The 27,879-nt window shown below is 35.4% G+C and overlaps 2 protein-coding genes across 2 annotated transcripts; both read right to left on the reverse strand.

Moving 5' to 3' along the window:
* Window positions 1-2,289: 2,289 nt before the first annotated feature.
* On the reverse strand, window positions 2,290-6,842 carry LOC127873816 (neo-calmodulin-like). The gene is made up of 6 exons (XM_052417814.1): window positions 6,581-6,842; window positions 5,552-5,582; window positions 4,470-4,613; window positions 3,886-4,007; window positions 3,066-3,186; window positions 2,290-2,404 (listed from the first exon to the last, which is right to left on the reverse strand). Exons 1-6 carry the CDS (start codon window positions 6,581-6,583, stop codon window positions 2,376-2,378), a joined length of 450 nt encoding a protein of 149 aa, XP_052273774.1. The 5' UTR covers window positions 6,584-6,842; the 3' UTR covers window positions 2,290-2,375.
* A 2,316-nt stretch (window positions 6,843-9,158) lies between these two features.
* Window positions 9,159-13,614, reverse strand: LOC127873813 (putative OPA3-like protein CG13603). The gene is made up of 2 exons (XM_052417811.1): window positions 13,357-13,614; window positions 9,159-11,139 (listed from the first exon to the last, which is right to left on the reverse strand). The coding sequence occupies exons 1-2, from the start codon at window positions 13,484-13,486 to the stop codon at window positions 10,742-10,744; spliced, it is 528 nt and encodes a 175-aa protein (XP_052273771.1). The 5' UTR covers window positions 13,487-13,614; the 3' UTR covers window positions 9,159-10,741.
* Between the last annotated feature and the right edge of the window lie 14,265 nt (window positions 13,615-27,879).

Raw genomic sequence — 27,879 nt, forward strand, 5'->3', positions numbered from 1 at the left:
TGCACAAGGCTACAACATCTATCTAAGATTAAGAACAGCTGTCGTGGTGTCTCGCTAGTGTACATTTAAAAATGTGTGTTGCAATACGTTTCAAATGATTCATTTGATATAGAATACTGTACATATGACTGCTTTATAAAGTAAGGTCATAGAACATGATTTTAAAGTCGAGTGTACGCCCAAAATGTTAATTTAATGCGAATGCATCTTAATTGTTAACCAACTTAAACAGAACAATGTTTGTCACTAAAATTGTTTCCTGTAATTTAACGGTATTCACAATTTGAAACATCAAGTACTCGCATGCTGTAAATTGATACATCGCTTAAATTGTAGTACAGATATTAATATAGTCATAGTCTAGAAGTGGCTATGCAGATATCGGCTGCTTCCGAGCTGTGGCTATCTGTGAACCATAACAAGCATTCACCATGTTGATACTCTTTCGGTACTTAGTAGGAATTTCTCCACGTTGTTCATACTCGAGTTCTGGACATGAAAGGCTTAAAGACTCACTTGCCCCGACGCTTGTGAGTATTCGGTTCTTTCGATTGGTAATTGCGTTGTTCTGTACATGACGTTCAAGTAGTGTTTATAACGAAAATAATGTTTTTCGTTGAATCCAGTATGACGTAGTAGTTTCCTATAGCATAACCGATCTCTATATTCTGAAGTATTTAAAGTGTTTTACACAATTGACAGAAGCGTTAATCCCTTTGCAGCTTTAGTTCGTTACCCAACAGAGCATTAATCGTACCGTTCCCTTCACAGATATGTTATGCTACCCAACATGACGTTAATCGTACCGTTCCCTTCACATATATGCTGTGCTTCCCAATATGGCATTAATCGTACCGTTCCCTTCACAGTTATGTTGTGCTTCCCAATATGGCGTTAATCGTACCGTTCGCTTCACAATTATGTTGTGATATCTCACCTCCTACAAAAATCACCTAATCCTATTGGCTTAGAGCGGTCACGTGCCCATGGAGTATTTTCCATACACCCCGAGTAATTTCCATACTACCCGAGTAATCGATTTGTCGGCTGAGATATAATCGTTACACCGTTAGTAACTGACTGTGTATGGGATATACACCCTTAGTAATGTAATACCAAATACGGTATGAAATTACTGAGGGCGTATATCCCATGCACCGTCAGTTACTAACGGTGTAACTGATACTACCCGATAGGTCGTTAATGGTACTGTTCCCTTCACAGCTATAGTTGACTACTCGATAGGGCCTTAGTCGTACCCTTGCCTTCGCAGTTATGTTGGTTATTTTTGTTCATTAAATGTAAAAAAAGGGTGTGTAAATTTATATAAGCAACATGTTCTGCTTGCTGAAATAATATCCAATTGTTATATGCGTGTTGTTTGTCCTTACAATTGTATGTACGTCTAAAGTTCACAGGTTTTCATCTTCAGTGATTTTTAAAGTTTGGTGGACCATGGCAGATCGATGAGTTGCCATAACAACCAACGTGTTGCATATGATAGATACAACAACGTCTTACATTTGGATTTTGTGGGAAAGAGCGACTTGTTACAAACGTGAAGTTCCATACCTAACCCTACAAAAAAATCATGCAAAGCACGAAGGCTTTACTTTTATTTAAATGTCAAATGCAATCGTTGACGACTTGATTGTACGGCGACTGAATTGCGCTCCATCTTGCTTCACGTGTTTTAATTATGACCTCTTGAAAGATTGCTTCGACACGCATGGACAATACTAATAAATGATTGAAGTGATAGATTGAAAATCGTACTGCCGAAAAATAATCCCTTAATAATAATTCTCATATCGACTGAATTGTTCAAGTGTAGTTCACCAATGTGATCCCAAATACTAAGCATATCTAGGTTTAGTTTTTAAGTAAACGACATTCATTATTAAAGGTTGGCTGCACAGTCTGAAGTTGTTAGATAATAGTATATAGTAGTTTTCGTTATCGTTGTTAAACCACATACTAAACAAAAATTAGTTGCGGATTCTGCAAGAAACAAATTGAAGCAAAGTAGCACCATGATACTTTAAATACAATTCCCAATAAAAATGATAATAGCCGAATGATTCATTTGTGTTATACGGTCAACAAAATACTCGTGTTGTTTTTTTTCCTTACCAACGCCCGTGTAATGTCTTAGAGTTGCTTATTTGCCAATAAAGGATAATAAATCGTTATTTATTTCTAACTAAATTCCAAACTTTATAGAGCATGTAATCCATGTATAATCATACTTGAGCTATTTCTTACAAGTTGATACAATTTATAAACGCGATGTGTTCATAGTTTATTGATTGGTTGAAATATTTACATATTAAATGCAAACACAATCTATTAAAAGTTGCAGTTATTGTCCACGTTCATCTTCCTGAGATCCAAGTAATGAATTCTGAAAAACGAAACAAGAATTTTTATTTACCAAAATTATATCGAGCAAACGCGTGCTCGTTTACATGAGCATTGTTTTAAATTTATTTTACCAAAGAAATGCGAAAGAAGTGGACACTCCTGCAACATGAAAAAGGAAAGTCTTTGGGCATTAATGACGATTTAATATAAGTTTATATAAAGCTTAGTTTAACTTGTATACTCAAATCAAATTACTATGCAATACTTCACAATATTGTTTTCATAATGGCACATTGCATACAAATAACATTGTGTTCAGGTAACCTGGTTTTTTTTAATGTCAAAAATATAAACAAATTAGAACACAAAAAGAAGTCTTTTAAAGCTACCATAGTATTTCAAACACACATGTCTTATGGAATTGTAAAGCCCTTATTCGTGATAACGGACGATAAACAGTCAGATTTTTTTAAAAGTTGCTAAAATGGTACGCACTGATTTATTAGAAAAAAACACACTTTTTGTTGATTTGTCTTTAATTATCTGAATAATTAGTCATTCAAAATTCTTTTTGTAATTTATAAACGACAGAACTCCACCTAGAGCTAATGGTTGAGCTTGCAGGTATTACACAAATACAGTTATACCTAAAATCGCAAATATCTACATATCTACAACACAAAAGACAATCCAGTTCCTACCATTGTAGGTGATGAACCCCGGGTGGTCCCTTTCCGCGTCACTTATCATATCTTCGAGTTCGCTCTCCGACACCGGCGTCCGCAGGTTCTCCATCATATAACGGAAATCGGAAGTCGTCACCTGAATCACATTACATACTTTTATTGCATTTTAAACAAGTACTTCATTTTTGTTCTACAATGGCCACGTAGTTAAACAACAAAACCTTTTTTCTGTCATGGTCTATGCGACACGGGTTCTGATCCCACGCTTGCTACATTTAAGTTGGATTTAGAATAAATGAGCACATGGGAATTCCACCGGGCGCGTCGTTTTCATCTTACAGCACAATATCACAACTATATAGTTATTCTCTGAGTTAATGAAGACTAAAAAATCTTTCAGTAAAACCTTTTACATTGAGAACATAATTCAAAATTCGTCCCAGCTAACGTTAGTGTAGTAAGTAAAATTAATATATGAGCTAAGACATACTCTGTATTCTTACATAATACAGCCTCAAGCGTTGAAGAAACTCATACACGTCGAAATACAAATGAGGTTCGCCCTGAGAAACTGTTCTTGATGCATATGCGTAAATTGGCGTCCAAGATTAGCCTCTACAGTCTGTACTGGTCAAACAGGGACGACACTTTCCGCTTGTTAGTATTTTACATTTAAAGTAAGACTCTCCTGGGCGAAAATCCAGTTAAGAGGGAAAGTGTCGTCCCGAATTAGCCCATGCGGACTGCACAGGCTAATATGAGAAGAAACTTTATGAACATGCGTCAAGCCCGGTTTTCCCAAAACGAGCCTCCCACATATAAGTTGCTCCCATACCGTGCCGTTATCGTCCTTGTCAAACACCCTAAACGCCAGCCGCAGGGACTCCTCTCCCTCGTACTCCTTCAACTTCTTCGCCATAATGGAGGTGAAGTCGGGGAACGTGATCTCGCCTTGGCCTGCGAAAAACAATAAACACTGCAAGTATCATAATCACCACATGTGAACTGTTTAAAAATTAGTGAAATATGTGACCTAGTCATTTAAAACGTGTTACACTGATTTTAAATAAACAGTTTTTACCAAAGACCGTCCTTCTTACATAAATGTCTAATATTGATTGTCCGAAGGCTATGTTCAGAGAACGTTCAAATTACAAAATGTACTTATATGCATAATGTATAATTGATTTTCTGTAGTAAATCTTAAGGAAGAGTAGATAAAAGAAAAATGTGCTAAATACATGCTAAATGTGTGTTTGTCATTGATTTTCTTGTGCCTATGTTTGGTAACTTTACGGCGCATTTGTTCAGGCATTTTCGGTTCTACTTAAAATTCCGTGATCTCTTCTCATGTGAATAAACATGTCACTTTTTTTTACTTTCTTACTTAAATAAACCGCATTTGATAAAGAACTCTACCTTCAGAATCGACTTCGTTCAGCATGTCTGTTAGCTCATTATCTGTTGGTGTGTAACCCATGTAGCGCATAACCGCACCTAGTTCACGACTACTTATGTACCCATCTCCGTCCCGGTCATACAGCCCAAAGGCCCTTTTACAATCTACGGTATGAACACATACTATAATAAGTGAGATTAATTGATAAAACATACACAAATGAATGACGAGAACGTGTACTCCCGTAAAAACATTCAAAATGTCGAGTTGATATAGTTAGAAAAGGTCAATAACGCGGTTTGAAATTCGTTCTACGCGTTTGAAAGACAAACCACGATCCACGATTATTGAGGTTTTGATTACACTTGATAATTTCAGACGATCCCATCAAAAGTGAATGACCGCCTCTGATATAACATCCAAGCTTTCAAAACAAAATTTGTCTGAAACACCCAGCTTTTCGTTGCATACTATTCTAGTACACATGCGAATGTAACACGCGATTGTTAAGCTTATACAGTTAAAATAAAGCAATTCTTTAATAAATTCTCTTAATTCAAAATCTGTTTTAAAAAATTCTCTAATATTTTTTAACCTTTGTAACAAGAAATCAGAGAGTTGCAAGTGGAAATTTAACATATCACAAACCCTGTTCGTCAATAAAACCAAACTCACAGCAGATAAAGCAAACTGCAGACAAATTTGAAACTGCCTTTACGAGGTATGTGCATACTTGTTTTACTTCCTTCGATTTTGATTATAATATTTCATTAAATTATTGTACTCGATTCATAAAGTGATAATTTACACTATTATGTGTCGATTGCTCTGAAGTACATCCATGTTTTAATCAGAATAAATATAAATATGTATGTGTGAAATATTCAATTTGCGCTAAATGCCTAGTTATTATTTGATTTGCATCATCTTTTGACTAGTATTGATTCTCGAAGTTCAGTCAGCCGTTTATTATTCGATCTATGTTTAAAATCACTTGATTCTTTTTTACAAGGATGAAGCCAAAATACTCTTAAGTAAACAAATGTATACACTTTATATGCGAACTCTCAGAATCTGTTAAAAAATAGAAACAACGACTTACCAAGAAGCTCGTCATCTGTGAGCTGCTCCCCCTAAATTGTGCACAACAAAGTTACTAAACGCCAAATGATCTTTGGAGTACACAGTGCATGCTAGAAAGTTACAAACCCAAACCGCTAGCTAGACTAGTACGTAGTGGTATTGCAAAAAATATTGAGATTACATTCTACTATATAGAAATTTAAAAAAACATTACCAATGCATTTAAATTTTTCAACACAGATCGATGTAAAACATTACCATGGTTGCATACAGGAAATAATGTTATTGTGTTTTTTTAACACGCCGATTCATGCAAAAACTTTAGATTATTAATGTTTTGAATAAACTAAAATCAAATTAATCAACAGTTTATTGAACGCTATTTAAATTCATATTTAAAATGTATGCGGTTTAATAAAAATATAAACCACACATCAATTAAATGATTATGCACACACGATTTAGTCTTTTTTAAACTGCAAAACTGTACATTAAATCGAGACAAGATATCAGAAGTTTACATCGCATCTGCACTGTTTAACTTAAATAAATTAAATACATCGTTGTTGCTAAATTGTCTACTGAAATTCGAAACTGTGTCGATTGGTGAAGCAATACCGACAAAACTTAAGTGCAAGCATCTGTATGATTAAGGTAGGGGCATACTAATTGTACTGCTTTATAAACTATACATGGGTATTTATATTAGTTTCATTGTTATTATTTATTACAGCAGGTAAATGTCACATGCGTGTGGTGAAATTGTAAGATATTTTAGTAATTTATAAATGAATCATTCGATCAACCAGTCTCATCTGAAATACAATAATTCGAATATTTTTATTATATAAAAAATGTCAGATACAAGTTATTAAACGATACATTTGAAGCTTTACATTGATAAAATGAAGTTTATAACAGATCAAACGCGTACAATGTATATTCAAACACTGTCAAATTGGGAGGGCCTAACCTTACAAAAATACGCTGATTATTTTCAATTCCATTTTAAAATACGATTAAAATATTTATATTTAAACAAACTTACCATAAATAAACGACAGTTACTGATTCCTTGAACACGAAGTGTTATACTTTGTAACTGTTCAGATAAACGACTACATAAACATGATTTAGTCAAGTATTTCTTTATCACTGATCATGTAAATGCCTTAAAGATCATTCGATATATCGGTTGTAGTTCATGTCAATGATAACCGAACCGTTCGCGAGCACAAATGGTTTTAAAACAATAGTTATATACCAAATCAGTACATGTAACAAATAACGATGTGAAGATTTAAGACTCAGTAATACATGCTTTATTTAAAGTTGTCCTCAATTCTTTATTCATGGACACAAATTCAGTATCGGTATAAACGGGTACCTCAACCATCACATCATAATTCTTTAATAACAAATTCAAAGTAAACAAGAAATATCTTTAAAAAAGATATACGGCGTTGATTGTGGTTGCAGTTAATGAAAGGTAAAGACTTCAATGAATGAGATCAAAGATAGCGAATGTCTTTTTCTGTGCAGTTCTTAGCTGCAGCAAACGCAGTACGGGATGATACGCGGAGTTTTCGCGGTTTATTTTACATTATTACTTATTGCTGGTCATAAACGTATAGATACAAAACAGAAAACCAAAAGAAGAATGGAAGTGAAATTAAAACATATGAGTCAACCGGCCACACGCGAAGTATCCGTATATATTTTAAATATTTACACGCGCGTTCTTCGAACAAACCTGTTTTAGTGGTTTGTCTGGCGTTGCTATTTGATTCGATTTTTAACAGTATCGAGAATCATTGCGCTCAGGCATAATTCTTGTTAAATTAATTAAAAACAATAGGGGTCATCTGCGAGTCATGATCAATGTACCTATGAAGTTTCATGATCCTAGGCCCAAGCGTTCTTGAGTTATCGTCTGACAACCACCTGGTGGACGGACCGACAGACCGACATGAGCAAAGCAATATACCCCCTCTTCTTCGAAGGGGGGGGGGGCATAATAATATTTATCATGGTATTGTTGTAAAACACGTTAAGAATCTATTATTAACATACCATATGATATCGCTGGATATCTTCATTTAACATCTGTCTGGTCTAAAGAAAATTCCAGTTCACCTAGTTCACGCTATAGCGTCTTTATTATGTAACGATTATTTTCCTGGCCGCGAACTCCGATCAGCACATAGGGTAGAGACGCAGCGATGACCTGTATGTAAACTCTGACATTCACACACAGTGGCCGCAAATTGACCCGATATACCTCGCGAGTTGAAATGCAATGCATTAAAGTGAGTCTTCGCTTCCACTGCTCTCTATACTTTACATGTTAACATGTTGACAGGAATAGAAGTTAGTACTAAATATGAGAAAATAGCCTTTAAGTGCAAACGTTCTCGCGCTGAAAATCTTCTGAAAATAAAAGGTGGAAGCACAAACTGTATTGATGTCGAGATTGAGTGTAAAACTGTTCTATCTATTAAGCCTTTTCATTAGATATAAAACAAATTCATGCTGAACACGCAGTAAAACAGTGTTACAAAGACGCGGACATGTTTCCAATGTTCTGGTCGTATTCTCAAATCAGCCAATGCAGTCAATGAAGTGTATTCATCTGTACTTGGCCGCGGGAAGTTTTATTTGAATTCTATTGGACGCTAACAAAGGTCAGGCTAAGGTGAAAAGCTGGCTTAATACAGCTTACGCCGAAAAAAATGTTTGATATTAATTTTCCTGTGTATAATTACAAATACAGTGGTCAAACTTCACTTTAAAAAAGGTTGAATGCTGGTGATCATCATTGAGTCGAAATTGTGTGCGAGTCCGCATAAAAGTGTGACAGTCTTTGCTGATAAAGACTGGATTGAAATTTGAAAGCGTTAAGACAATGGATATATCATGCTCAATAACATACTTAAAACGCCATCCCATATGTTCATAGTATCGGACCTCCATACTGTATCGTGACTGAAACAAAGCAAACACTCAAGAAGAGCTGGGCGGTCCATGTTTTTCAATTTTAAGAAGTTTAGATATGTTTACTGTTTATAAATGAAAACTTTCATCAGTTCCGGTTTTCAGTGGAAAGAAGGTCATCTTTAATCCAGGGTGATGCTATGATTTTTAAATTCCGTTACACATAACTGCATTAGTTTCTTTATCACCCATACGTAGGTTTGGCAAATGTTTAATAAGCAGCTTACTTTTCCTAGTTTGTTTGTGTGTGGGTGGGTGTTTGCGTGTGTTCTCGTGTGCGTCCATGTGTGTGTGTTCATGCGTGCGTGTGTCTTTGTTCTGCGTGAGCGTGTGTGCGCGCGTGTATCTCGATGTTTATTGCGTCATTACCGAGCCAGAGGCTACATTATGTTCAGACAAGGAGTGCGCCCCAGCACTCTTCCTAATTCACTTAATACGCTCACGAAAGTTGGGACGAATTACGAATTAAAGCTGCAATGTCCAGCTCTTTCGTTGTTACTGAACGATTTTTCGATGTTGGTTTGCTCTTCTTTTGTGGTGGAAGCCGGAGGAAACACCACCTGTGCGATACGATGACCATAAAAATAGCTACCCATGAAGTTTGTAAGAATTACTAAACATAAATAATCATGTAAGGAACTAAAATAAATATTTATTTTCACTATTTTTATAACATGGTGAATGGTATACATTATAAACATAAAGCCAGTATAAAAAACAATCTGATCAATAACATTTTAACAGTATAAAATTAATTGCAAATTGCATAATATACTAATACTATTATTTATTCTTTGGCACTACTTCAAAGGCGAAAATGTATTAAGCACTAAAGTAATTAAATTGAGTTTTCATATAAAAAATTAAATATCAAATATCATTTAGTTATTTTACTTTACTCCCCACCCTATATTTGAAGTACCAAGAATATTATTCAGCTCAGCAACAGGATACATTTTATACAATAACATCAATGAATAAAAAAAATTCAACTGTGTATATTATGGAACAGTTTGATCACAAAGTAACAATCAAAAGTAACACAGGCATTTCAGGGATTATTCTGCCCTATTGTTATAAGTACCGGTACTTATAAAAATGAAATTGGGAAAATTGGCCTTGCCTTGCAAAATCTTCAAATTGAGATTTTAGGGTTTTTAATAAAATCCCTATTTGAAGATATTACTATTTATTTGTGTGGCCCATAACTGCGAAAAACCCATATAAATATTTTTTTGGGGGGGGTGGAATTTTTTAGTTTTAGTGCTAATTTTGGACTGACACTCTTCATGTCTGAAACATCATCAACATGTTATTATTCAATCATCTGATATCTTGACTGATGCACTTCTAGGGCCTCCTTGACACTAGTAGCTCACTCAGGTCAGCAATTTTCATCAGTAACAGTGTCCTTAAGGTCATATTTTGGTCAATGCAGGCATCAATGAGGCTTCCATATCAAAAAAAATATTTTCATTATTTTGACTCTTTTTATTTAATAAAAGTTTAAAAAAATTCCCCCGCCTATTATTGATATAAAGTAAAACAGCAATGTCCGAATCAATTGATAACAATGTTTTACTAAACCTTAATTAATCAAGCAAGGTGCTCTTTGTTACAAACAAGTAATCCCTTGTATTTGTTCACTTCCACATTTCAACATTTTGACATGACTTTCCGCTTTTTGGAAGTTTTTCTGCAACAATAAGGAATTATGGAATTATTTCCTTATTAGGAAAGTGTCCCTAACCGGAACTTATTTAAGAAAGGGCGAAATCACTGCATTCAGAAGCATTTAACCTTGCTATGTCATTTACTATACAGCTGCACAGTTTGAAAAGAATAACAAACCTTTCTTTACTAACATAGAAACAAATGTATGGTCAATATTTACATCTTGTATGTAAACATATATAATCTTTAAAAACAACATATGGGTAAATAATAGAAAGCAATTTACTTTCTCTTGCCCTTTAGAAACATAATTTGTTTAAGTACTCTATTGCTACTTTCCAGTTCACCAATTGTTCTTTGAGCTTCCCTCAGCTGAGAGTCAACTGATGCATAATTGAATTAAATCTCTGTAAACTTATTCTGCAGGCACTTTTTTGCCCTTTGAAAACACTTGTTCTGTGAGCACTCTATAGCTTCTGTCCAATTCACCAATTGTTCTTTGAGCTTCCCTAAACTGATGCATAATTCAATTAAATGTCTGTCAACTGATTGTGCAGGTACTTTTTTTGCCCTTTGAAAACACTTGTTCTGTGAGCACTCTATTGCTACTGTCCAGTTCACCAATTGTTCTTTGAGCTTCCCTCAGCTGAGCTTCGACTGATGCTAAGTTCAATGATAGGTCTGTCAACTGATTCTGCAGAATTTCCAAGTCGCTTTTTCTCTCAGCATATTTTTTCTCTTCATCTTTCTTTGGTTGGTAAGAATACTCCCAGTACAAGATTCCCACTGCCAAAAGGTAGATAACTGCTTCTCCCATTACTGCAGCTCCTAGCTCAACGGCCTCATCTGTACTTATGGGTTTTATATCTTCTTTTTTTGGACCCTTGCCCAATCCGGTAAGAAGTCTGGACTTAACTTGAACCTCATAGACATTGTAGACTGAAATATCAGAAATGTACAAAGTTGTCAGCCTTTATAAATGTGACGAAATGCAGAATTCTTGGTAACATGTAATCTGTCTATTTATATACATTCTTTTACGAAAGGACTACGAGGTTAAGATTCAAGGAGGCAATCATATCCAATTGAGTTAAAATGTTTTTCCCAGACAAAGAACACCTACTTCATACATTCACATGTACTTGCACAATCAGTTGACGTGTCAATTATTGATTAAATTGGAATGCAGGGAGGGTCAGTTGTACTACAGCCAAGAATTCACCAAATGAGTTCAGTCAAAAGAAGACATAGTTTGTGTGTCTTCTTAAAAGTATTCTTGACATTTCACTTGATTTTATATTTCATTACTTAGTATTTATTTAGATATTAAGTTGCCAATTAGAAAGTGTGCACCCTGAATTTATGGTGGATCTTTTGCGAAAAGATGTTAATACAACTGCCAGTGCCACAGATAAGCTGTGTATCGACGTATTTCTCCCAATTAAAATATTCAGAAACGCAAAGAAAGGAATATTATGCATATTATATACTCAACCCTTTTGACTTTGAAACAAATCCTATAAATTCAATGTGTACTATAGAAAAACCATGATTGAAAACCCTTTGCTCTTTTCAGTATTTTATCTCTATGGAAATTATGCTTATAATATGGCAATGATTTCAGTCGGTCTTAAAATAAAGCTTCTGACCATATTATTTATGACAAAGTACATACATTTTCGATTGTAGTTATGCCCACGCTTTTCGGAGAAAAAGTGGGGATTATGTGGTTATGTCCGTCCGTCCGTCCTGGCCACTATCTCCTCCTACACATTAGCACCAGAACCTTGAAACTTACACACATGGTAGCTATGAGCATGTGTGCGACGGTGACAGGGACAGATTTTTTATCTGACCCCTGGGGAAAAAGGTATGGGGGTTGGGGTGGGGCCGGGTCAGAGATTTTCCTGCAAGTGCGATTTTAAAAAGGCTCATAACTACTGTGTCCTTTCAGATATTGCTTACATATTTGGTATGCATGTGTATCTAGACAACACCTTTCAATGGGCATACAATTTTATACCCCTGTGACCGTGACCTTGAGGTCAGCTTTCAGGTTTCGAAATCTGCAACCGCGATTTGAAAAAGGCTCATACCTACTGTGTCCCTTCAGATATTGCTTTCATATTTGGTATGCATGTGTATCATGACAACACCTTTCCATGCGCATAAAAAAATTTACCCCTGTGTCCTTGACCTTAAACTTGAGGTCAGCATTCAGGTTTTCGAAATCTGTGACCGAGATTCGAAAAAGGCTCATAGCTACTACGTCTCTTCAGATATTGTTTTCATATATGGTATGCATGTGTCTCTGGACAACACCTTTCCATGCGCATAAAAAAAAAATTACCCCTGTGACCTTGACCTTTGAGGTCAGCATTCGGGTTTCAAAATCTGATACAGCGATTCGAAAAAGACTCATAACCACTGTGTCACTTCAGATATTGCTTTCATATTTGGTATGCATGTGTATCTGAACAACACCTTTCCATGCGCATGAAATTTTTGAACTTGTGGTCAGTGTTCAGGTTTCCAAATCTGCGACCGCGATTCAAAAAAGCTCATTACGTCTGTGTCCCTTCAGATATTGCTTTTATATTTGGTACTCATGTGTATCTGGACAAGACATTTCCATGCACATAAAATTTTTGACCCCTGTGACCTTGACCTTTGGGTCCTTGTTTAGATTTTGAAATCTATTATGTGGTTATCTCCCCTGTTTGTCTGTCCCTCCGTCCGTCCTGGCCACTATCTCCTCCTACACTATTAGCATGAGAACCTTGAAACTTTCACACATGGTAGCTATGAGCATATGTGCGACAGTGAACTATTTGGAATTTTGATCTTACCCCTAGGTCAAAAGTTATGGGGGTTGGGGTGGGGCCAGGTCAGTGATTTTCACTCATTTTTTTAGGTTATTTTACATTAACTTCTTCATTTCTACACCGATTTACTTCAAATTGATACTGAGCATCTCTTATGACAATACGGTCAATTTCAACTAAGCATGGCCCCATTACCAACCCTGGGGCGCCCCTGGGTCAAAAGTGTCGATTTTGTAAGTCTTAAAAGGATACTAATAATTCAAATTCATTGCGGGTCAGTATCTGCGAATTAACTAAAAAATATGATAATATAACACACAACATTGTTTACCATTAGCTGGAAACAAGCAGATCTTTCTAAAGGTTGGCGACACCTTGGCGTATCGAACGATAGCATTCGTGATCGGCTTGCTTATCTGCTTAAAAAACAAGACTCCCAACTTTATCAGAGGTAGCGGCATCTTTAATTTAATGACACCGATTTATTTTTAAGTAATCGGCAATTGTTGAAGACGTGCACTCTTATAAACAGAAAATCGACAGATATTGAATTGTGCACCTCCAAGAGTGATCTCCCGTTCCGGAGCTTTTTTCCCGTCCCCAGTCGTACAGTTATAAGGTTACAATATACTAAATCTATTTGGAGTGCAATGCTATTCCCTCTAAAAAATGGAACGTCATTTATTTGAAGACACAATTCTCTGTATGGGCACTTGCCAGACTTTATTTTTGAATATTTCTGTGTGCATGTGGTAGGGAAAACATTGTTGTATACTACACATTCAGTGATTTGCTTATAGGTTGGAGACTACATGAGATTTTTTCAGATGGCGGGAAACCCTCATCAACTGGAGATCAGCCGGTAAAAAGGTGGCCTTAAAACAGTGACCGTTGATTCGCGTCGAGTTCTTTCTTACATATTGCATGACCTATCTTTTTATTGTTTAAATCAATTCGGCTTGGCATGCTCTTTAAGAAAAGGTATGGGTATGGGGTGTCTACGCACAAAAGTTTGACTTTAATTTTCGTTGACGTTGTTGGTTTTACATTGAATTTGTTAAGGAAATCTTTTGGTATATCAACGGTTAGTCAACGACTACTACTGGTCGTTGCTTTACCATACCACACCCCTTAGTCTGTGGGCTGGTTGATTCTAAAGTAAGTTTATTGTAATTCAGCACTTAAGCTTTCGTCATTAAAAAGAAAATAAACTGGACAATAGTTCGACTTTTTATGTATTCTTTGATCTTGACCAAATTTATAAAAAAAATCTAAGAGTAGGAAAAAACACTTGTTAAGCATGTCCCCTATTTCTAAGGAGAAGTAAGACATGCATCAAGCAAGGGTCTTTAAAAAACTAGCGAATGAATATGCCCCGTACTTCTAACAGATATATCTGTTCTAAATGCCTAACGACAGGTTCAACCCCAGATATATGGATGACAACCACATCAGCGTGTTGGTTGAATGAGAGAAGTCCCGCAACGTTGCCGTAGGATCTGGCGTCACACAAAGCACAATGTTAGGACCCCTGCTATTTCTCTGTCATATTAATGATTCACCAGAGTGAAATCCCACATCCGGCTATTCGCAAACGACTGCCTACTGTATAGAGCCATCGACTCAATTAAATAAAAGACCACCGAATTCTACAAGAAGACCTTGATACACAAATGGGCCCAGGATTGGGGAATGAGGTTTTACTCCCATGAAATTTTATCTCCTCGGTTCAAAATCGAAATCTCCCTTCTTCTACACCATTGTCATTACAATTCTCAAAAAACGTCCAAGAGAATCCATACTAAGTTCTTACTTTATCAAATAACTAGAAATGGAAAACCCACATCTCAAACATTATAAAACGGGTCAACTCTACACTAGGATTCATTAAACGCAACCTCAGATACTGCCACAAAGCTGCCGGCAAACCACAAGCGCTCATCTGTTCTAAACTGAAATATGGGAGTGAAGTGTGGGACCAATACCAGCAAGGCGACAAAGACAAGCTAGAGCGAGTCCAGCAATCTGCGACACGCTTTATCACAAAGGATTACAAATCCAGACAAGATGGATACGTATCAGCCATGCTGAACAAACTAAACCTCCCCGCTCCCTCCCCAAAATAGAGTCGACGCCACCAGAGATTGACGTTCTTGTACAAGGTAGTGAAAGGGCACGTAGGGCTTCCAGCCACTACAGACTAACAGTGATAATTTTAAATTCTCGTTCTTTCCGCGAACCATGCTTGACTGGAATTTACTCAGTGAAAGCACTGTGAACTCAACACCTATTGGGTGTTTTAAGGCCACAATATCGGTAAAAGTGGGACATTTGCCTAGCTCATACTTACTTCATGCGCACTCCACGTTGAATTAAAAACGAAGTGGAAAAACAACTGTGCGACGGATTGCTTAATGAATATGAATGTGGATTAGCCTTAAAAGATATGCAAAATAACAAAAGCCCAGGATCTGATGGCATCACAATCGAATTTTATAAAATATTCTGGAATGATATAAAAACACATCTAATTAATTCACTAAACTATTCATTTAACAACGAAAACTTAACTACGCTACAAAAACAAGGTATTATATCACTTATTCCAAAACCTGGAAAAAACTTAGAATCCTTATCAAACTGGCGCCCGATTAGTTTACTAAACAATGATTATAAAATTGCAACTAAAAGTATAGCAAACAGAATAAAAAAAGTATTACCAGCAATCATTTCAAGATCTCAATCTGGTTTCATAAAAGGACGTTACATTGGTGAAAACGTTCGTCTTATCCAAGAATGCATAAACTATTTCAACAATTCAAATAATCCTGGTCTAATATTCTTTGCAGACTTCGAAAAGGCATTCGATTCGCTTGATCATTCATTTATGTTCTCTTGCTTAGAAAATATGAACTTTGGTGAAAGTCTCATTCAATGGGTCAAACTATTCTATACCGATATTAACAGTTTAATCATTAACAATGGCTTCTTTTCAAACAGTTTTAACATCGAACGAGGGGTTCGACAAGGATGTCCACTCTCATCATCGCTATTTATTATCTGCATCGAGTATCTATCACATCACATCCAATCAAATAAACACATAAAAGGCATATCACTAGAACCTGACGAAGAAATCAAACAGTCCCTATTTGCTGACGATGCAACTTATTTTTTAAACGACAATTACGATTCTTTCCATAACCTAATAGAATCGCTAACCCTTTACGGAATGACATCGGGTCTGAAACTAAACAAAAGTAAATGTACTGTGCTACGAGCAGGTAAATTAAAACAAAATAATGTCCAATATAAAAAAGAAATGAAATTTAATTGGACATCCGATGAAGCCACAACGTTAGGAATTACTTTCACAAATAATGAAAAAGATACAGTTCTTAAAAACATACTACCTAAATTACAGAATTTTAAAAACTGCTTAAAATCATGGCATCACCGTAAACTTACACTTATCGGAAAAAACACAGTATTGAAAACGTTTGCACTTCCTAAATTAATTTATGTATTAACAGTCCTCCCAAATCCACCAAATGATATTATTAACGATATAAAATCAGCAATATTTAATTTCATATGGGACGGTAAGCCTGATAAAATAAAACGAACTCAGTTAATTCAATCTGTAGAAAATGGAGGTATCCAATTAACGAACATTGATTCATTCTTGAATGCAATCAAATGCAGCTGGGTTAAAAGATACCTAGATAATGCCAATACAAGTAAATGGAAATTATTCTATCAGAAAATCCTAAAAAAATATGGTGACTCCTTACTCTTTGAATGTAACATCAGCAATTCTATCTTACATGAAATTGCAAACGAAAACATATTTCTGTCTGATGTTCTATCAGCATGGAGTGATGTCACGCATAACCTAGAAACCCAAACAAGCAGTAAAACTATTCTATGGAACAATAAAGACATAACTTCAAACAATAAGACGTTTTTCTATAAAGATTGGTTTGAACGAAGCATTAAATATGTCGACCAATTATATGACTACAGAATTAAGGATTTCTACTCTTTTAATGATATATGCTACATATACGGAATACCTTCAAATAATTTTCTGAAGTACTACACATTAATCAAAAGCATACCCATACATATTAAATCTGAAATCAATACAAATAATACACCATGTACTCAAACAACATTCGTAGAAAGTATACTTGGAAGAAAAAACAAAACAAATAAAATATTTTACACACTACAAATTAAAAACCCTACAGAAAACTCAAAAACCCAAAATAAATGGCAAGTCCTTTTCGGAGTACATGAACTTAATTGGAAACACATATTTACCATGCCATATAAAGCAACTATTGAAAGCACTCTGAGAAATTTTCAATATAAATACATACATAGAATTATAGCTACAAATAAATACCTCTTTAAATGCAAATTATCTAACTCAAATCTGTGTGACTTCTGCTGTGAAAACATCGAAACTATAGAACACCTGTTTTGGGAGTGCAAACACATCCAGCCTATTTGGAATCATTTAACATCTTTTCTTGAACAACAGCAACTAAACGTTAAACTATCTTTCTTAAATGTAAGTTTCGGAATTTACTCATTGAAATCAAAAGATTGTAATAATATTGTGAATTTTATTCTTATAATGATGAAATTGTTCATCTTTAACATGAAGTTAAAAAAACAAGTACCAAATTTTAATTGTTTTATCCATAGTCTTAAACTTAAAGTCCAGATTGAGAAAGAAATAGCCCTCAGTAATGACACATTACAAAACTTTGAACAAAAATGGAATCGGATTAAATTCTCATGATGTTTGTCCACTTATATACATTTCACTCTAATGTAAGTTTATCTTTCTAAAATATTTTGGTATGTTTTTTTTTCAATCTTATAAGATCATTTTGAATATACAACGAAACACATAAGTCCAGTATGTTTTCTTCCGACTTTATACAACTCATCATTTTTCATAACAATTCTTCTATTATTTTTTTCTTCTCTCTTTAAAAAAAAATACATATTAGCATATCTTGTATAACATGTCTGAACTTAATTGCTTTGTACAATCACTATGTTGTATATATTCATGTATACATTGTATGTATTATATTGAATAAAAAAAAAAAAAAATAAAAAAAAAAAAAAAAAAAAAGAATTAAAAGCCAAACTTGGTCACTTCAGCGTATTCATTAAGATTCAGATCAATATTCAAGAAGGGAGACATGTTTAAAGCGAGAACTACGACCCAGTATCTCTCACTTGTATATGCTGCAAGATGCTGGAGCATAATATTGTCCGCAAAGTCATGGGACACCTGGACAGAAACAACACTCTTACTGACTGTCAACATGGTTTTAGAACGCGGTGCTGCGAAACACAACTCAAACCTTTTCAGACGAACTACTTAAGTCCCTCAACAAAGGTAAATTACATTACCTAGACATCCTGGACTTCAGTAAAGCGCTTGACAAGGTCGCCCACCCAGGTCTGTTGACAAAACTTCAACACTATCGTATACGTTGCCATACGTAGGAATGGATCAGAGTCTTCCTGACTGACAGACCCTAGAGAGTTGTAGTAGAAGGAGCAAAATGGGATACTGCCGCAGTACTTAGTAGAGTGCCTCAGGGGAGTGTGTTTGGACCGATCCTCTTCCTGGTCTTCATTAATGAACTCCCTCTTAGAATGTCACCCAAGACAAGACTTTTCAGACGACTGTGTGGTCTACAGACAAAAAGACTCGTATAGCTTCATTTAACATCCCCATGAAGAACTCCATCGGTTGTGGCATTGGGAGAAGCTCTGGGAAATGTATTTCCACCCCGAAGTGGAGCCATATGACCATAGCACAACATATATGCTCGACCACCTGCAATGGGAAACTCTGGAGAACGAAGAACTAAAGAACTAGATCTCAGCTGACGATTCTCTTTAAGATAACAATTGACCTAAAAGACATCTTTATACAATAATATTACTTTCCTCAAGCAGGACCCGGTCAAACCATTTAATCAAGTTCCTGGTCGTCTCCACCTCGGTATTATAAATACAAGCATAGCTTCTTTCCAGGGATTATACCTACCTGGAAAAGCTTACCAGCCTCTTTCGCCGAATCTCTTAATTTGGTCTCCTTTAAGCAGGGTCTTGCATCATTATGCTTCTAATAAAATCGTCAGCGCCAGCCTTAAAGAAATTCCCTATGACCTCTCGGTTGAGATTCAAGATAAAGGTGACCACCTTGGCCGGAGATGCATAGGGGGGGGGGATGAAACGTAGCTGGTAAGAGTTAATACTATCAAACACTTTGCACTTACGTACTTTCTCACTCTTTACCTTAACTTCTCACCACCCGTAAATAATTGTAAAGTTTGACGACAGCGACGTACGATGTGGATGTATATGTAGAGTTATACTAGTATATGTGCCATACCAGATGAGAATCACATCAGTTATGGTCCCTGTTTGCTTTAAACTAAGAGGAAAACGTCCGTTTGTAAAAGGGTGACCACAATTTTTATCAAATTAAAACAAAATATGTGGGACTTTTCCCACCGGTGGGAAATTCTGCATTTTCAAAACCTAAACGCATATTTCGTAACCTAAACGCGGACCCTAAGTTCAAGATCAATGTCAAAGGGGTCAAACTTTGTGTGCGCATGGAAAGGCCTTGTCCGTATACACATGCATATCAAATATGAATGTTACATCTGAAGCGACATAGAAGTAATGAGCATTTTTCGAAACCTAAACGCAAAGTGACAGACAGACGGACGGACACAATCACAGTGCGATCTCTTAATAATGCCCTCCTTCGGGGGTATAAAAATCTTAATTGGCTCATTTTACAGAGCCTAACAAAACGATGACACATAAATTAAACAACTTAACATATCCTTAAGCAGAATAAATGCAAACTCAAAGTGGAAACTTACCTAGCCAATATTGACTGAAACAGCTCAAGCTGTCCAAACTTGGGGAGGAAAACCAAATATGAAACAAAGCAAAGAACGTTTTTTATAGTTGCTGACCATTCTCTCCTACAAATTGTTATCAAACCAACACGTTGTGATAAAATTATTGATCTTTTCCCTAAACAATTATCATCGAATACCTCGTAACAATACCGCTTATCGGTGAAGCTGACCATGATACTCTCTGTCTCGACATTACCACCTATCTCAGAAGATGCAAACCTAAACCAAGATCAAGAGAAAAAAAAATTAAAATGGACCTACAAGAAACAAAAATCAAACAATCAAAGCGAACATATTCTGACCAAGACATAGGCAGTATTTGGAATACATTTAAAGAGGCCTATAATATACCATCTCAAAAACATTCCAAATAAACTAGTTAAAACAACAACAGCAAACTTCCTTGGGTATCGGTAAAACTAAAAACAAAAAGGAGCACGTGTTAGCGCAAATATCTTAAATCTCAAACCGTACAAGCAATCACCTTAAGAAATTAAAAAGCCAAATCCAAAACGAGCAGCATCAGGCATATTGGCAAAACATTGAAAACCTCATCTTCGACATCCCAATTTAAGAATAAGATAACCCAGCTCACTCTTATATTCCAAAATACATTTCTCATCATCAAGACTAAAAAAACTGAGAACCAGACTTAAGAAAACGATCTTAAGTCGGAACCACAATGCTAATATCCTCAACCGACAATTTCAAGATGCCTTCCCACCAATCACATCTTATGTTATTCCTGACAAAGGCCCAGCCTTCATACATCCGTGCCAGACATCAACATCACAAAAAAAATGAAATAACTATTACAAACCCTTAAAATCAACCACGCCTTAGGTCCAGCCAAAATAGCCGGATGAGTACAATAGGAATGCAGAACAGAAGTCTTTTAAAAACTACCTCAATCTTTAAAAAGTCACTGTCTCTTGGAAAAATCTCAACTGATTGGAAACATGCAAATGTATGCACAGTCTATAAAAATGAGACAAACAAAATAATGTAAATTACATGCCGATATCACTTGCATGCAACCGCTGCAAAATTAAATATGTCACCGCTAGCTCTATCATGTCTCAGCTTGTTAAAAGTGTTTATATGACCTCCAAAACTGGTTTAGACCCACCCGTACATAGGAAACACAACAGATGTCATTCATCCAAAACATATCCCACTCAAATAATAAAGGTATACCAAAGGGCATCATCATTATGGATTTAGCTTAAGCATTCAATAAAGTACCTCACCAGCACCTCTTATACAAACTTTAATACTATGGAATTATTTCAATGGCATACTTCTGGATATCTGACTTCCTAACAAATAGAACCCAGACTTTTGTATTGGAGAGAAACCTGTCAGACAAGGTACCTGTAACCTCCGGAGTCCCACGGGGCACTGTCTTGAGCCCATCTTATTTCTGAATTACATAAATTACTTTGCTGATTTAATCAAACTTAGCACTCTGAGACTTTTTGAAGATGATCATCTACAAAGATATCAACAATCTCTACAAAGCTCATAATCTCCAGCTAGATATTCAAGCTGCTGGTCGATGAGAGCAGGAAGGACTGGTAAATGCAATTTCACCCTGACAAATGAAACATCCTCGGCATTATTCATAAAAGAAACGATCTTCTCATACCAACTGCATGATCACATCCTTGAAAAAGTAAATCGCGTCAATTATCTAGGTCTTACGCTCCTCAGTAACTTCAAATGGGATAAACAAATCAACTCAATCACTAATATGGCACACCAGGCACTACTATTTTCTTCTCCGCAATCTAAAATATAACTCATCTAAAGTCACAAAGCAATATTTAGGCCTAAATTAGAACGCTCCTCCACTGTCTGGGAACTACATACGCACTCCGATAAATCAACTGGAAAAAGTACAGAGACGTGCAGCCAAATTCGTAACAAACCAATATCTATACACAAGCTCAGTAAGTAAAATAATAGACACACTCAATTGGCCCACACTTGAAACACGCAGTACAATTCCGTTTCCTCATGCAATATAAAATTACCCATTATGTTGATGCCCTCACTCCTCCTGATTATATTCTTGTTCATGTCGACCGCCGATCCAGACTCAGCAATAACCATTACTTTAGATACATAAAAACCTAAAACGACTCTTATAAATTATCTTTCTACCCAAGAACAGTTATCTTATGGAATTCATATGGAATTCACTACCTCCCCATATACATGCGGACGCCACAGTCTAAGTTTTCAAAACCCTTACTCGTGTTGCTGTCACGGTCACCCTTATCTGCATGTAGATACAATGTTAATAATTTAAAATTAACACCCAGTTGAGCACATATGTACGTTGCACAAAATCTTTTTAAGTGTGCTGTATCGGAAGAGGAACACGAACGAGACGAAGAAGTTTAGTTTCGCACATTAAAACAACGATGCAAGATCTTTAAAAATGAAATCCGAAACAGGGAGAATGTGTCATAATTCAGTTCATTTCTACGGTTAATTTACAAGTACGTGTATTATTAACATAGCGTTAAAACATGCTGAATAGTACGATCTAATTCCCATGTCCTTCGTAACGCATTCCAATTTGCTCATAAAGGACCTGGGTTCAAATCCAGATGCAGTATACTTTTTATACGCCGGTAATTTCGTTATTCGAATTAATTTAGATTAATCCATATATGAATACTTTTAAGTAAATACACTTCATGACATATACAATAGCCAACAGTATAGTCATTTACCGGCAATATGAGTTACATACATATGAGTTTTATTTAGCCCTAAAACATGGGCCGTAAAAAGTAGACCTATAAATGTGTCTTATTAGCGTGAGGCATATGCGTAACACATTGTGTAATATTTGAAATTATTAATCGTTGTGAAATTCGTTCAAACTGAAGTCTGAAGTTGGAATGTAGATTGTATTTTTGGTCTTTTATTTTTATCAAAAATGGGAGAAGAGGACAAGCAATCCTAAAAAGATCACATTTCTAGTATGTGTAATATCGGATATTCAATTAATCCAATCAGGAAATCTATTGTGGAAGACGTGCTTTTATGAGTTTGTTCTGAAGTTTACAGGGTTGTGACTGCAATAAACATGAAACGCGACACTTGTTAAAGAAGATGAAAGAGGTATATACAACTCATATCAGAATGATATTCAACACTTCTATGATTATTTAACGGACAAACAGGGGATGAACTAAATGTGTTAATGTGAGTATAATTATCACATGCAAAACTGTTATGAACAGCGAACCACGTAGGGTTCTATAAATGCTTGGATCTCTAAAGAAAATGCATTAAGACAATTTTGTTTGAACAGCGATCATTTATGTTTACAATAAGTATAGAAATGTGATTGATTCATATGAAATGGATGACATGGATTTTCGTTTACCAGATGCCTTTCAAGAAACTTTGGTTGTTTTGTATCTGATTTCCTCGTGTGTAAGCTTTGTAGGAAACATCACACTTATAACGCTTATATTATTGAAGCGTTCATTAAGGACTTCTTCAAATTATTTGCTTCTGTGCATAGCATTTGGGGAAATTCTGCTTTTGGCGTCATGTGTACCGTTCACAGTCCTCAGCAATTTAGTTCAGTATCAATGGACATTCGGAGCTACCATGTGTTCGTTTGTCGGATATATCCAGGCGGCGATAGTAATCCAACGAGCCTTGCTGCTATCGGCGTCAGCCATTGACCAGCACAGGGTGTTCAGAGTACCTTTCCGCAAAAGACTTACTGTGAAGACCACTCTGAAAATCATCGCTCTAGTCTGGACATTTTCTCTGTTATTGTCTATACCGGTCGCAAAGTTTTCTACAATCGTCATTAATAGTGAACAAAATGCCACGGTCTATTGTTTTGAAATATGGAACTATGAGTCAGGCAAGCACATCTACAACGTTTCTTTGATGGTTGTGACCTATGTTTTTCCTGTCGCCGTACTGATATTCACTAAGGTCGATGTTGCATCAATCATGTTCGCAAAAAATCCCCCAGGAGAAGATCATGAGAATCACCTTATCCAACGACGAATTCAAAAGAAAAAGGTAATGTTAAGTCTCGTTCAAATTTTCTGGAAAAGGCATATGTAATGTTAATTCATTTCCCATATAATATCATAAAACCTGTTCTAAAAGGGTTACACCTAATTTATAACGGAGTAAAACTCAATACGTATGAGTTTAACGATACACATTGATTTTATTATGTTTAATGAATATTTTTATTAAAGTACCAATTCACATTTAAGTATATATTATGCATTCCGTTGAGTCGTTCATGATGGGAATCAGAAGAAACGAAGTTAATTTTGAAAGATATCTAGAATTTTGGAGTATGTGTTATTAAGACCTAATTAATTGACTTCACTTACATTTGTTTTAACAATAAAAACAATAATTGTTTTTATTATGTTTTAGACGTTAGCCAACTTCCTGATAGTTGTTGCCGCTTACGCGATTTGTTGGCTTCCTCTACACGTCATTACGATCATCATTGATTTTAAACTCGATGTTTTGGATGCGTCACTTGTTCGTTTGCTGTGGTTGCTATCTCATTGGCTGGCGATGAGTAACTCGGCAATCAATCCCGTGATTGTGCTAGCAAAGCAAGAGAAATTCCGAACACAGATCAGGATAATCCTTGATACTTTTAGAAAAGACGTAAACAGACGAGGTAAAGGATATGTCAGGAGTGCACATTCTAGCTTTAATAGCAGAAGAGGAAGTACGTTTACATCCTTGGTTTAAACAGTATTATTTGTATCAATTCTACAAGTTCTCTCATGCAAGTTGACCGTGAATGATTATTGTTTTCAGAAATAGTTTACATGTATTATAACTGATAAAAATCTTATAATAATTGAACTTTCATTCGTGCGTACACATTGTATTTATGTTTATGGAAACAATGGCATACGTATTAAACTGATATTGATATTAAAATTCTCAAAATATTTTAAGGCACTTTTAGAAGGTATGGTGTATTATTTTAAATTTAAGATTTGATGTGGACCTGATGTGGTAGAGCAAACACAACAGACCTCGGAAATTGTTAAATATTTTTATTAACCTGCAATGTTTTCACAATTGTATTTATAACAATACAGATACAACATGATTTTACATTCGAATGACGTCGTCGTTTCCAAAGGTATCATATTTTCAAGTACGTACACAAAAAGTTCATCTGACCAAAAACTACATCAAATGCATGCATGGAATTTTCATGCTGGGATTTTAGTCGATTTGATACAGTTACAGATGAATTGTGTACACTCCATAGTAAAGTTGCTCAATTTTAATCAATTGATGCATATATTACCATTACAGTGTATGATATTATCATAACATACTAAATACAAACCAATATTTCATACAGCACAGACCGACAACTTGTATCTTGATATTGTGTCTTCTATAGTATAGGTATGTTTTACAAATGGTTCATTGTAAATTCTGGCTTTATTTCATGGTTATATAAAGATTACGTTGTTTGTCAAATTACATCAAATACATCGAAGAAATTGAGACGTCAGACGAAGATGATGCACCAGTTTGTGCATGATGGTTAATGTATTAGCAAATTGATTCACAATTTAATTTTTTAATTTGAATCCAAATACGGAATCCTTGGAAACATACGTTGCTGCGTTTAGGTTCAGAGACGCCTTATACTGAACCCATGTCTTGCACGACGGCTATATACTATGTATGTATGAGCTTGGAACGGAAAACTGCAAGGAGTATAGGGATGGGAAAATGATACAATGAGCTTACGCTTTGATGTCAACCAATTGTAATATTAAGATGTTGATAAAAAGATTACGCTTTGGTGATATACAATTGTAATATTAGTATTTAAAATTGAATTATTTTGCTTTCCTGTCAATAATTGCATAAAAATTGAACAAACAAATTCAACTGACATATAAATGACATTTACATCTTAAATGTAAATATTCCTTTATTGTCAAGACGTATTGATTCGCAGTTTATAACGTGTTAAGTGTTCATGCACATAATTGAAATCGTGTCAAAGTGTCGTCATTAGCACCAGTGTTTTGTATTACATTTACACTAAATAATATGTATACTACTAATAGGAATGTATATTGCACCTCTAAATTATCCCGCTGCGATTTGGCAAGTCATAAACATATACAGACAATATGAACATACAGTGATCGATATGACGGTTTCAATAAAGTGTTATGGAAAGCTATTTGTTTATTTTCTTCGTACATATATACTTTGAAGAGTGCCCTTATTGCTTCTGTACGTGATCATATACATATTTCTTTACTACTGTTATTTAAGGGAAAACCTACTTAATAATCAGTTAACTGTAAATAATCACATGTAATTATGCCACATCACCTTCGAAGAAACGGATGTATATTGCTTCGAAACTGTCAGTCAGTTGGTCGGTCGGAAGGTTGGTCGTTTCCGCGCGATCTCAGGAGAGCGCTTTGACTTACAACTATGAATATGTAGGGAAAAGACAGACGCCTGTCGATTTGCATGTCAACATGCCAAGGTCGCTGGGCGTGTCGCAGTGCATTATTCTCTGCACGCTATCATCATAATTATTTGACTTCGATCATAAAATGGGTTAAATGATTAGCTAGAAGTTAGCTAAAACGCCTATTGATTTTGAGGTCAAATGTCAACGTCACAGGGCTTTGTAATACGAAAGTTATTTAAACGCTCTGCTTTGAAAACGCTCAGACCTTTGATAATGCAAATTTATATAGTTGTTGCATAGGAGGAAAAAGACGCATTTCTATATGTAGGTAATCGGGGCAAAGATAAAGGTTACATGAGAGCGTATCAATAAACTGTTTTCTGCACGATACCTAAAGTACATTATTATCAACGATTATATTAATTGACATGCTGGATGTTAGAATGACGCATATCCATTTTGGTATCAGCTTGTTAAATGTTAAGGCCAACCAGGATTGTACGAAAAATTCGTTTGCGTATACAATCTTGAGAACGCTTTCATCTATGATCATGCACTTGCATAGTGGTTGATTGGGTGGACGGAAGACGCATATTAGTTCCAAGATCAAACTCACATTGGCTTGTTACATCAAAATGTTTCCCATACAGTTTTTAGATAAATGTTCATATCATTTAAATTAGTTTGCAGTTTATGCTCGACGAAGAAAGACAACTTATAATTTTCAAATAAAATTATTAAATATCAATGTCATAAGGATCGACAACTTTGCAAGTCGATGGGAATACATGTTTTACAAACGCCCCTTTATTGTTATTGAAATCTGGACAGATATACATGACTCGTCTCAAATGCTTGGGTTGTTTTATTGATATCTCATGGTTATGTTTTTAATTTATTCTAGGGATTTAATATTTAATTAAATAGATGTTTTGCATTATTATAAAATCGACATATGCAAACCATGTTGACAACAACAGTGTAAAAATAAGTACATTAAATCATACATAGCTCTGAAATACACTTGTTGGCCATTGATTAGATAGCAATTCACCTATCATCCCAATTGACCATATTAGTTTCAGCGAAAATATGTTAATGTTTAGCTTGTGAACGTGGAACGCAATCGAATTGCAATATGCAAATAATTGTAAAGGTCGTCAAAATTGATCAAAAATACCCGTCAAACTGTCTTTGCGGCGGACTATGAACAGGGTTGAATATGGTACTGATTTTACTGAGTCTTTAAACTCTGAATGTTTTCATGAAAGTAGACATATTGAAACTTGTTCTGTGTGAATTTATATTGATATCTTCTGGACGCGAAACTGAGTATTGTTCTCATGAAGACGTTTATTAGTATGCGTGTTTCTAATTGCGCATGCGCATGAAA

This window comes from Dreissena polymorpha, chromosome 3, assembly GCF_020536995.1.
Source record: "Dreissena polymorpha isolate Duluth1 chromosome 3, UMN_Dpol_1.0, whole genome shotgun sequence".
In the NCBI taxonomy this organism is placed as follows: domain Eukaryota; kingdom Metazoa; phylum Mollusca; class Bivalvia; order Myida; family Dreissenidae; genus Dreissena; species Dreissena polymorpha.

Bases quoted from the DNA above. Each gene is read 5' to 3' on its own strand.
- LOC127873816 (XM_052417814.1), bottom strand. The intron at 4,008-4,469 runs GTAGAGTTCTTT...TGTTTTTCGCAG, and splicing joins GAACGAAGTCGATTCTGAAG to GCCAAGGCGAGATCACGTTC. The intron at 3,187-3,885 runs GTATGGGAGCAA...AATGTGATTCAG, and splicing joins ACAAGGACGATAACGGCACG to GTGACGACTTCCGATTTCCG.
- LOC127873813 (XM_052417811.1), bottom strand. From the start codon at position 13,486: ATGCCGCTACCTCTGATAAAGTTGGGAGTCTTGTTTTTTAAGCAGATA. The intron at 11,140-13,356 runs GTAAACAATGTT...CTGATATTTCAG, and splicing joins CTGCTTGTTTCCAGCTAATG to TCTACAATGTCTATGAGGTT.